Here is a 13174-nt window from a genome sequence, read left to right on the forward strand (position 1 = left end):
CAAGAGGAAACACATCACAGTAAAGAGAGAGAATAAGAAGAGGTGTCAGGACACTTGGCCTACTGTAACATAAGACAGGTCATTTAGACTCATTGAACTTCAATTGTTTCATCTCGGAAATGGAACTAATAAGACCTCCATCACAGGATAATGATTATTAAATGAGAAAATATAGGTAAAAGCACTTTAAAAGTTATATACCTTAAGTAATAATGATTATTAATGGCCAAACTGAGAGTTCATGAGGTGACTATAAAGGTTTGAAGTCATACTTGAGTTCAGTTCCAATTTTGAAGATATCTATTTATGTAGCTGAGCAGATCTGATGCACAAAACAAGGTGATATGGGGCCCATGCCGAGGTTCAGCTTCAGCATTTCCTGAGTGAGTGGGCAAAGATGCAAATAAGCAGGATATAGCAAGAGCATGAGAAGAGTTGACTTACTATGCTGCAGTCAAATGGTGTTGTTCCTATAACTCCAATTGTGTTATCAAAGGATGAATGCCATTCTTAGCCAGCCAGAAGCTAAAAGCATTTAATCTGAAGGTTTGATTTTCCAGGAATGTTAAAATCTTGATAGCATGTGCCATGAATTTTGTTCCACTTGATTTAAACTGGTTTAACTTATAGTTTCACAAGCTCTTTTTAAAAATTAATTCGATATTCAAAGAATTACAGATTGTCAAAGTAACTGAGCATTCCAATGAATAGAACAATAAAACAAGCATTTATTAAGTACCTACTAAATGAAGAGCATTATGATGAGGGAGGAGGGGTGTCAATGTTTATATAAGGTAGCTTATATCCTTAAAGAACATCTAGTCTGGTAGGAGGATATGACATTGATACATCACTTTGGGGAGGCAAAGATAACTTATTGTAGAAGCATTTCACCAGAAGACATTTGTTGTTTTGAGTCATGTCTAACTTATCATGACCCTATTTAGGGTTTTTTTGGCAAAGATACTACAGTGACTTATCCTGATAAATATTTCAAGGAAATATGATATCTGGTTTCCTTTCTTGCCTCCTTCATCATTGCCATCCATTAAAATCCCTATTCCTTCAAGATTCAGTTAAAGCACAGTTTTCCACATGTTGATTTTCCCAGTCCTCTAGTTGCTAGTTCTTTCTCCAACTAGTTTGCCTTTTATCTGTCTTGTACATACCTATGTGTAGATGTTACCTCTCTTTTCAAATATAAACTTTTGAAACTTACTGTAGTTTTTCCTGCTGAGCAGTCCAGTTGCTGGGAGAGTGATTTTCTATAGCTGTAGAGAGAATAAGGTTGTCTGTCTCTACAAGCTGAAGATTTTTTGGTCATTGGGAAATCAATTTCACCAATCCAGTATGGATTCACACCTAAACCAGGAAAGGAAAGAGGGGAGGAAATGTCAGTGAAAGAATTCTCTTGGCATATGAAATTGCGTGAAAAATACATTCCATCTCAACTTACCTATTGCTTTCCCAATCTTGGTTATGTACTTACTTAGAGGCAATCTGTTCCTCCTGCATAACATTGAGTCTCTTGCCTCTGTGTCTTTGTAAAGGTTTTCCCTGTGTCTAGAATGTACTCCTCCTCATCTTTGTCTCCTATAAGGTCAACTTCCCTTTAAAACTAAACTCAAGGGGCAGCTAGGTGGCACAGTGAATAGAGCACTGTCCCTGGAGTCAGGAATACCTCAGTTCAAATGGGGCCTCAGACACTTAATAATTACCTAGCTGTGTAGCCTTGGGCAAGTCACTTAACCCCATTTGCCTTACAATAAAACCTAAAAAAACCTAAAAAAAAATAAACTCAAAGATCACAGAAGGATTTTCCTAAGGCTCTGATTATATATGTTCCTTACCTCTTGAGATTACTTCTAAAGCTATATAGGTGCTGTAGGTGGCACAATGCATATCACAATAAGTCCAGAGTCAGGAAGATCTCAGTTCAAATCTAACCCCAATCACTTACTAGCTGTATGATCTTGAGAAAATCATTTAATTATTTTGCCTCAATTTTTTTTCATCTGTAAAATGAACTGAAGGAGGAAATGACGAGCCACTCCAGTAGCTTTACTAAGAAAACACCAAATGGGGTCACAAAGAATCAGGTATGACTGAACAGTGATTAAACAATACTCAAATATCTTTTGTTGCGTTCCCAGTAGTGCTAGCCAAAACATAGTGAGGAATAATAATACCCAACACCTTCATAAGTTTTCAGAGGGCTTCCTAAAAGATAACCTCAGTTTTAGAATGCTTTTTCTGGTTCTTTGACTTCAACCCTTCCAGGGAAGGGAACAAACATTTATATAGCATTGACTATATGCTAAACACTGTGTTAAATATTTACAAATAACCATTTTATCTTCACAACAACCCTTTAAAGTAGGTGTTTTTTTACTATCCCCATTTTACATTTTTTTGAGGTAATTGATGCAAAAAAGACAGTAAGTGACTTGACCTAAGTCATGTAGCTAATACACATCTGAGACCGAATTTTAATTCAAATCTTCCTGACTCTAGATGCAATATTCTATCTAATTCAAACTTTTTACTGGACAAAAATTCTTCCACTCAGCTATCAAAGTGATCTTTCTAAAGTGAAGTTCTGATCATGTCACACTCCCCTATTCAATAAATCCTGTATTGTTATGTCAGTTATGTTTGACTCTCTGTGATCCCATTTGGGGTTTTCTTGACAAAAATACTGAAGTGTTTGTCATTTCTTCTCTAGATAATTTTACAGATGAGGAAACTGAGGCAGATAATCACACATCTAGTAAGTGTCTGAGGTCAGATTTGAACTTAGAAAGGTGAGTCTTTCAGCACTCTACCACTGGCTACCTAGATGTCCAATAAATTCAAGTGACTCCCTATCGTCTCCAGCTCTATTTGGTTTTTAAAGCCTTTCAAATAAGACTTCTTTCCTATCTTTACAGTCTTCTTATAGTTTATCCTCTTCTTCTTTCTCTATAATCCATTCACCCTGACCTATCTCTTTCTTTCAGCATTCAATCTGCAGACTCTGCCTTTTCAATAGCTATACCCCCAAGCTTAGAATATTTTCTTTTTAGTTCTGTTTCTTGTTTCTGTGACTTTTTTCAAAGTTAAGTTCAAATCCCACTTTCTATAGGAAGCCTTTCCTTTCCCCCTTGCCATCACCCACCACTAGGGCCTTCCTATAAAATTATTTCCTATTTACACTGTATGCATCTTGTATGTTCATAGTTGTTTAAAATGTGAGCGTCCGTGGCAGAAACTTTCTTGGTCAACCCTGAACATAGAACAAGACCTAGTAACTAATAAGAGCTTAATAAAGAGTATTGACTCATCTGCCTCTCAGAATATTGTGTCTTTCTGCTTCCAGGTTTCCTTCCTCCCCAACTCAACATAATCTATTTCAGATCATCTTTCACTGTTTGCTAACACTCTTGCCCAATTGTCTCCTGACAGCTGGCCTAATCTCACATTTATGTATATTGACAAATATAATGGGGGTAAATGTAAGCCTTATGAGCTATAGGGCTCTGGACCACTTCCAATGGACTATGTGTATTCTGACTTCGTACTGAATGCTTTGGCTTAACCAAACAACTCCTTTATTAGATCCTTGGTAGTAGTGTACTGGTAAATATTTAACAACTGGTTATCCCCCCAAAATGCATATATAACATAATCTTAAACTTAATCTGCATTATTTGTATTTTATCTATCATTTTATATAATCAACAGAATAATAAATCAGGTTCCAGTTTGTGACCTTCACAGATTCCTAAGGTCTAAATGCCCACATTAAAAAGTTAGCAGAACTCTCATGGGCAAACATGATCTGGCTCCAGCACACTCCTGTCTTGGTCCCACAAAGGCTGCACAGAGTACCTATGTCAAGGAGGACTGGATCCTGAGCCTGGATGATGCTTTAGGGGCAAAAACAACTTCTCCACCTTTGTCTTCATATCTCCAAAACAGGTGATATGTATGTACTCTCTTTGGGACTACTAATAAAAAAGTAGTGAATCCAAATCTGGACCTCAAGCTCCTGACTGCCTCTTTTCTTTGTGTTTCTTTTCCTGATTATAGATTATTGAATTGTGATACTAAAAAAAGCTGCTTCCAGTCCTAGAAATATTCAAGAAGTTGGCAACTTCTAGGTCCCTCAGAAGGAGCTACCTTGCTAGGGGAATTTCCTGTAGCTACACCCTTTTTGGAGAAAATGACTATAAAAATATGATGAGTTCAAGTTCATGTCTGACTAACCAGAATGCAAGAATCTTAAGAACCTTAATAAATTTGTGGAAAACAGGTGATCTGAGGTACTAAAATACCTTTTCTACAGTCCCACTAAGTGTACTGGGTTTTAATGTTTTAATTATCAACTTCCAACTAGAATACAATAGAAGACATAAAGTTATTACTTCATATTTAAATCTGTCAGAGTACACTAGCAGCTATTCATGTTTTAAGCATATCTTTTCTGTGAAGGAAATAAATATCCTATAATGTCCTAATTTCAAAGTGGATAGAGCACTGAAACTGGTGTCAGAAAGATTTAAGTTCAAATCTAGCCTCAAACACTAGTTTTTGTGACCCTGATTAAATCACTTAAACCCTATTTACTTCTGTTCTTCAGTAATAAAATGGGGATACACTGAAGAAAAAATGGCAAACCACTCCAGTATCTTTAACAAGAAAATTCTATTGAGCAAGTTCACGAAGTCAAACACAACTGAATGACTGAGCAACAAATACCAAGATCTTCACTAATACATTAGGTATCTTTCCATTTCCCTTTTGGGGAAACCTTAGATATAGGCCAAAATTAATCTTTAAATCATTTCCCCCCACACCTCTAGGGTGGAGAAAAATAAAGATTCAGGGTGCATGAGAAAAGAACTTGACATTTCTCTCTCTTTTTTTTGGCAGGGCAATGGGGTTAAGTGACTTTCCCAAGGTCACACAGCTAGGCAATTATTAAGTATCTGAGGCCAGATTTGAACTCAGGGACTCCTCACTCCAGGGCCAGTGCTCTATCTACTATGCTACCTAGCCACCCCAACATTTCTCTTTAGAAGACAGGCTTCCCTTGACATAAACCCAGAACTAGCATTCCATTAATAGAAGTAAGTCTCACCCTCCCTCCTCCTGCATTACCCCAGTTGAGCCTACTGTTGCACAAACACTCACATTTATGACAAATATATAATATGGCTCCTGTCTAGTAGTCTATAGTAGTGGTGGATCTGTTTAACTAAAGAAAATAATAGGCTTTGCAGTGAGTTGGCTTTAGGTTTTAAAGCCACCATGGCGGTAAGGCATGTCTTCCTGGAGATGTAGTAAATTGAAAGGCTACAAAGGGGAAAGAAAGTCTTTTAAATTAGATGACTGCCAAGTTTCCTTCCAGTTTTACTATCCTACACTTATTAGTGAAATAGATAATGAGAGTCTGCATACAAAAAGTGAACCTAAACAAATACAGTACTATGTATGAACAATTTCCTTTTAAAAATATTTTCCATGGATAAAGCATAACTTTTGGGATAAATACATAATTTTGAAGCTGAAATAAAACCATGTCTTTCAGAAAAGATTTATGCTTAGAGGTCAATGAGTACAAATATCCATAGCTTGACCATTTTTAACAGGGATAGAATATACTAAGTATAGAAGAGACCAGAGCTCCAATTCAGTGTTAAATGTCCTGGGGACCAGGTGGTACAAGGTAACAAGTTTGGTCAAATCTGACATTGGCATTCAATGCCCCTTACCACTGAGGTCAGCATCATGTTGCTTTTCAGCATCCCATCTATTGCCTAAGCAACAAAGAAAGGAATTCAATACAACCTTCTTCTCTTAGCTAGAGAGGGGAGTATCTGGGTCTCATAAATATTGAAACCAGAATGGAAACAATCTTGCCTAAACTGAACAGGCCAAAGGCAAGGCTGTGACAGAATCTATATAACTTAGCAAAACTGGCAAGATGTTCCCAGAAGTCAGCTTACTCCAGGTGTGTGATCCTCTCCAGCTTCCTCTCAGTGTTCTGTATCTTAGCTAGATGCCAGTACCCAGTTGAGAATGGTGATAAGAGGAAGCCAGAAAAGTCAAAGAACTAACAAATGGTGCTTCTGTATTTGGCTCTCCAACCAAGATAGAATTTTCATCAGTCATGGAAGAGGTATGACTTTGGCCTAATTGGAAGAGAAACAGACTCTAACAGTCCAGCTGTGAGCAAATATTCTCCTTGCAAAACACCCTCTTAGAATTCCTAAACTGCCTTCAAGAATTAGATCAACAGATTACTCACCATCATGAATGTTGAAAACTATCTTTACATTAAAAAAATAAAAAGAATCAGATCAAGCACTACCTTTTATTGGAACCCCTTTCTCATCCTCTCCTCAATTTCTAGTACTCTTGTTTTTCAGTCATTTTATTCATGTGTAACTCTTCATTATCCCATTTGAGGTTTTCTTGACAAAGATATTAAAGTGATTTGTCATTTCTCTAGTTCATTTTGCAGATCGGCAAACTGAGACAAACAGGGTTAAGGTACTTACCTAGAGTCACACAGCCAGTAAGTGTCTGAGACCAGATTTGGACTCAGGTCTTCCTGACTTTAGGCCTAACACTCTGTCCACTGTGTCAGCTGGCTGCCTTCTAGTACTCTCCTTCCTCAACAACAAAAAAATTACCTTATATATATTTTGTATATAACTACGAATGTATAAATTTCTTTCTTCCCAATTGAATGTAAGCTCTTTGAGGGCAGGGACTTTTTTATTTTTGTCTTAGTAAACCCAATCCCTAGTACTTAGAAGGTTCTGAAAAAAAATGTTGAGTAATTATTGATTGTATCCGTGAGAGATCCTTTTAGATGCATAGTCTCTCATTTGGAAAGTATCCACAGTGTATTCAAAAGGACATGAACTAGAAGAGCAGGGTCTTCATTTCAGTTCCATTAGGGCAAATCACTTCTCCAAACTTCCCTTTCCTTCTGTGTAAAAGGGAGATAAAGAACAGTTGCCTTGTTTATCCCACAGAGATATCTTGAGGACCAGATAAAATTATATATATATATATATATATATATATATGTATGTATATATATATATGAAAATCCCTTTTTAAACTGTGAAAAGGCTTATACAAATGTCAGGTGTTATTAGAGCATCTGTGGTCCTTCCTCAGGGGATACCAGTGAAAAGGTTTCCTTGAGCATTCAATTGGTCCCAGCTCTTCCTAGCTGGAAATTTATCTTCATTTATTCCTGTCAGTTTAAATAAAAGAAAACAAAACAGATTGCAGGAGACAGGAGATGAATTAATTAATGCAGATAACAGGAAACAAGAGGCAAACTAATTAAAATGATAGAATAGTTTGTGAGATGACATTATTTATGTGAAGGATCACAATTGAAAATGTCCTAGAGCACCTTCCATCAGGAAATGAGAAATTATTTTAGAAGCTAGGTTAAATTTTTCCACTTAGGTCATTTCTATTGCCTTTGCTCATGATAATTTCAGTATTGCTGGTTAGTTTAATTAAATTTATGATTATTTTGGTGTTTCACACGCACACACACACACACAAAGAGAGAAAAGGGTCATTAGGTCATAGAAGAGACTGGTTAAAAAGAGTCACTCATATTTTTCATCTATTTCTAGAAACAATGAGCATTTATTAAGGGCCTACAATGTTCCAGACATTAAGAACTGAGGATACAAATACAAAAAATGAAAATCTTCCCTCAAGGAGCCTATACTTTATCCAGGAAAACAACATATATGTGTGTGTGTGTGTGTGTGTGTGTGTGTGTGTGTGTGTGTGTGTGTGTGTGTGTGTGTGTGTGTGTGTGTGTGTATATACACACATATATATATAAACATAAAGATAAGCTTCATACATTTATTCTTTATATACTTTATCCTTTAAATCACTAAAAACTAAAGGCAGAGGTCTAAGAAATGTCAATGGTTATATGGAGAGCAAAATCCTGATACTTGTTAGCTATATGATTCTTGCTAAGTCATTTAATATCTCTATGTCTCAGGTACTTCCCTCAGTCTTGTCTTCTAAATCTTAGTGATGGAAGGAGTTTACCCCACCCAGAAAAAAAAAGCATGTACTCTGCATATTTTTTTGTCTTTTAGCAGCTTACCCAGTTTCATGACTGTCATGTAACCATGGAAGCATCTGGGAGGCACTGCCCTTTTGGGGAACCTGCAAAAATCTCCTTTTCCCACCCCCACTAGATTTCTATGTAAACTATTCCATAATTGTTTCTGGGGTCCTTTTAGTACAGAAAATTGAGACCCTATCACTCCCTCAAATGATAATATTCATTTTATAGAGTTAAAGATCTCTTAAAGTTAATTCAATCACAGGTGATTGGAGTAAAAATTATTAGGGATAAAGGTTCATTTTTATATAGTATTTAACAATTTGCAAAGTGCTTTCTTAAGAAAAGCAGATCAAGTTTTATTATGCCTATTTTGCAAATGAGGAAATTGAGACTTAGTGAGGTAACTAACTAGTACCACAATCTCATAGTAAATAGAAGAATTAGATCTTTTAATTCCTTTAGATGCATCCAACATTTATATCTTCTTGAACATTTTATGCAAAACATGACAAGGGGAAGAAAAAAGACAATTTCATAAATGTGAATACATATAAGTCATTTAAAACATTATGGACATTATTACTCTTAATATAAGTTCAGGTTATCAATTCTGCTTTTCCTTCTTGAGTACAAATTCAACAGGAATGAATATATCAGTTTAAAAAAAATAAAGGCAGCTAGGAGGAGCCATGGGTAGAACACTGGGTCTAGAGTCAGGAAGATATAAATTCAAATCTTATCTCAAACTCTTACAAGCTCTGTGACCCTGACCAAATTGCTTAACCTCTAGCTGGCTCAGTTTCTTCATCTGTAAAATGGTGGTAAATTTAAACAAGATTCTTTTAAAAATCTTAAAGTGCTATTTAAATACTAGGTTATCATTATAATTATTATTTTAAAATTTTAATTAAATATATTTTAATTTTTTCTGAGAAAGGTTATTTTTATATATTACAAAAGGCAAATGGAAAGGAAGAAGAAACATTGCTTCCAGAGGAATAAGGAACACTGCAATTACATATGATTATGTGTGCAAAAAAGTACAATTTTCTTACCATCTTTTTTTTTTTGGATGGCATTTAAATAGAGCCCTAACTAAGGCCAGGCTGCCATGGCTTTGTTACAGAACAACAAATTTAGAGGGTATTGTCATAGCATTTATAGTCTTTGTGCAACATAGAAATAAGGGAACTTAGTACCTAGTTAGCAAAATAAAATAAGAAGCTGTGAAATGGCAGATCTTTCTTCCCCTAGTAAGTCTCCCACCAGCCCTCTCTCTTACTGTCCTTTTCCCTCAAGTATTTCATAGAAGTAATTTCTTAAGTCTTGGGAGCTTTGTGCTATAGGGTAATATCCCAACCCCATCTCCCATTTTCTTGAGTGTCAACTTTCTCCAGTTTAGCCCTAGGCACAGTTTACAAGATTTGTGGAGGGTATGAAAATGCCTACTTAAGGCTCCACAATTAAAACCACTGCACAGTCATATCAAAGGCATAGATGACCAATGGTCAAAAAAAATGGTTTCAGATTTTGCTTGGAACCTCAGTGAAACTTGCTGAACTATGATTTTTATAGCTTCCTCACTCTTTTTTTTTATAAAGATCAGTACAGCATTCCTCAATTTCATGGCATCCTTCCCATTGAAAAGAGCATTGAAAATGACTCAGCCATAATATCTTACAGTTCTTTCATTATTTGGAGTCATGAGTGTGCTAGAACTAGATGAAACTGTCTTGTAGGAGACAAATGTTAAATTTTCAGTATAAGCATTTACACCTTATAAATCTGTGAAGGTTCTATACTTAAGAAAGTCACAGAGAAAATGTTCATACATATTAAATTTAGAAGTGTGTCCATCTTTCCCCTCTACCCCCAGCCCTTTTTGGAGAACCAGTTATTAAACATTTACTGATACACTGCTTTGGAATATAATTTATCTAGTGTCTAGCCTGATGATTTTATGTCCAGGGGTTAGGTCTGGGTGTGAGAGACAACTTGCCTCTACATGTCCCACATTAAGTTTAATTACTGAATTTGGGTAATTGCTTTCTCTAGCTCTTTACCTAAACCCATGGCCATATTGGTTCAGATCTGGGACAACCTGGCCTCTATTGAAAAAGAGAGTGGGAGGGGTGCTAGGCTCCATTTCCTACAGTCTATGGCTGGTTAAGCCCACACATACAAAACGTGGGAGAGAAATAAATTTTAAAAAGTTAAACCAATAATATTGTACCTTTATACTGCACTTTATGGTGAGATAGCATTTTAAAATATATGATCATAGATTTTGAACTGGAAAGAATGTTTCAACTTTAAATATGAGTAAAATAAGTCCATTCACATAGTGAGAGAGAATTTGAACACATGTCCTCTGACTCTAAAGGCAATGATCTTACTTAGAGAGAAAGTTTCTTCTGCCATAGAAAGGAATGGGAAGAATAAGGTCTCAATGCCATAGCTTCTAATGTTCATTCTACTGTATCATGTTGCTTCTCCAAAAATATGAGAACAGGGTCTAGAAGAGAGAGTTTGGTGCAAAACTACCTCCATTCCTTTAAAAAATCCAAAATATATTTATATGCCATTTTATACCAAACTAGTTATATATTATTGGTAAACACCAATCATTATTTACATCATTTCCCACTATAAACTTTGTTTTTGTTCAGTCATTTTCAGTCATATCCAACTCTTTGTGACCCCATTGGAGGTTTTCTTGGCAAGAATACTGGAATGGTTTGCTATTTCCTTCTCCAACTCATTTTACAGATGAGAAAACTGAGGCAAACAGGGATAATTGATTTGCTTATGGTCACATAGTGTCTGAGGCTAGATTCAAATTCAGATCCTCCTGACTCTGGATCAGTGCTCTTATTTACAATTTTATAAAGCATATTTCTCCCAACAGCTTTGTGGAACAGGGGATCAAAAGCTTAATCATCATCATTTTACAGATGAGATTTTCTGAGATCCTAGGAGGTTAACAAGTTGTCTGTAGTCACAGAGCTAGCATCAGTAGTGGGATCTGAATCCACTCAGGTCTCACTACTGATGCTAGCAATCTACCCACTATGTCATGCTGTTCAGTGACATCTGGAAGATGCAGAAGATAGAAAGATCATAGAGATTTTCTTAAAAACAAGTCAGAAATTTTGTAATTTACTCAATACATAAGCCTTTCAAAGAGAAATCTAAGATAAAAGCCAAAAATAATCAGTATAATTACTTGGCTTTCAATGACATAATTTGTGGTCATGTCTATAAAAGCCATAACTAAATGAAATGGACCTGAAAGATCAGATAACAAAAAGACTAGCTCAAATTTAGGTAAATATCTGCCCTGTGAAATGTGGGGCAACTGGATGGCACAATGCATAGAAAGGCTTGGAGTCAGGAAGACTCATTTCACTGAATTCAAATTTGGTTTAAGACACTTACTAGCCCTTGTCCCTGGACAAGGCACTTAATTCTATTTGCCTCAGTTTCCTCATTTGTAAAATGAACTGGAGAAGGAGATGGCAAACAACTTCAGTCTCTTTGCCAAGAAAATCCCAAATGAGGTTGCAGGAAATCAGATATCACTGAGCAACAATACCCTGCAAGGAAATAGGAAAGTGTTTTTAATCTTTATTTTATATACAGATGAGTAAACAGGTTCACAGAGTTAAAGCAACTTTCCCATCAATCACATAAGTATGTGGCAGTACTGTGATTTGGATCCAGATCTTCTGACTATATGTTTAGTCCTTTTCCCCTCCCCCTTAGAGTCCAAGAATAGAGGAATGCCTCCTCTGAAAGATGGGTATGATAATGATAGAACCCTTAAAAGGGAGAGGCATTTTTGGGCTAAGAGCCAGAACTGGACTGTAGAGCACAGAGAACCACTGTAGGATTCCTGCCTTTCCTAACTTCCAGCACCTTGGAATAAAAGTTCTAGTCATTCCACCAGAGTTATGACTTTGTCACCAAATAAGAATAGAATCAGTATTTAAATAACCAAGTGTTATTTGAAGTGACACTTACTTGTTGAGTTACTGCGTGTCCTCTGACCGGTGATTTTGGAGTGCAGGAAACTGTTATTTTGGACTTCCAGTTTACTGGGCTTTTCTCTAGAGGAAGCTGTTGTAGATTCCTACAAAGTAATTCCAATATCATTTCAATAAGTTGTTTAAAACAAGATTCTTGTCCTAATTAGCTTTATCATAAAATATTTAATTCATCATGACAGGGACCAGGCAGGAAGAAAGATCTGTCAAGAAATTAATGTTACCTTTGAAAATTCAAAATTTATCCTTTTTAAGAGGATGCAGTTGGCTTGTATTTAGAAATATTCCCCTCCCCAACTAGAATGTAAATTCTTTGAGAGCAGAAATCCTACTGTTTGTCATTTTTGCATCCTCGGAATCTAACATGCATGGCACCTTGCATTTAATAAATGTCTATGAAATTGAATTTGAAGAAGAAAACTGATCAAACATACTTTAAAAATTGGAGCATAAGTATGTAAAACACTGCCTTTGAAATATTGTTGAAAATATGAGACTGTGAAACAGTCAAGTGACTCACTCCAGTATTGCCTTCCTACTTTAGTTCACAGATCACAGATGGAGAACCAGGAGACATCCTAGGGGTCCTCTTGTCCAACCCTCTTATTTATAAATGGAAAAACTGAGGACCAGAAACATTCAATGATTTAAACAGGGTCATGAATATAGTAGATATCTGAGCATGGTTTTCAATAGACCCTATCCCACTCCACCCCACACCCCAAAATTTCAAATATTGTGTTCTTCCCACTGATCCATGAGTAAGCTGGCATGAGAATCAAATAATATAATCTAAGTGCTTTTATAGAACTTTATACAAAACTATATGCACACAAATAAATAAAAAAATATCTTTATTATCATGCTTTTAGCCATGTCATTTCAGAAGAAAAGCAAGTCAGAAGAAAAATAACTAACACTTGTAAAGCATTTTAAGAATATATACATATGTGCACGAATGTATCTGCGTATGTATTTATACACATTTATGTACCTAAAGAGGTACCTATATCTTCAT

General features: G+C 35.9%; 1 protein-coding gene across 1 annotated transcript in view; it reads right to left on the reverse strand.

Moving 5' to 3' along the window:
* Positions 1-13174, reverse strand: part of LOC141521436 (pro-interleukin-16-like) — a 161464-nt gene that overhangs the window by 59714 nt on the left and 88576 nt on the right. The window contains 2 exon segments of the mRNA XM_074233996.1: positions 1220-1362; positions 12134-12242. Coding sequence (XP_074090097.1) covers positions 1220-1362; positions 12134-12242 — 252 coding nt within the window.

The sequence above is a fragment of the Macrotis lagotis genome, chromosome 4 (genome assembly GCF_037893015.1).
Source record: "Macrotis lagotis isolate mMagLag1 chromosome 4, bilby.v1.9.chrom.fasta, whole genome shotgun sequence".
NCBI lineage: Eukaryota > Metazoa > Chordata > Mammalia > Peramelemorphia > Peramelidae > Macrotis > Macrotis lagotis.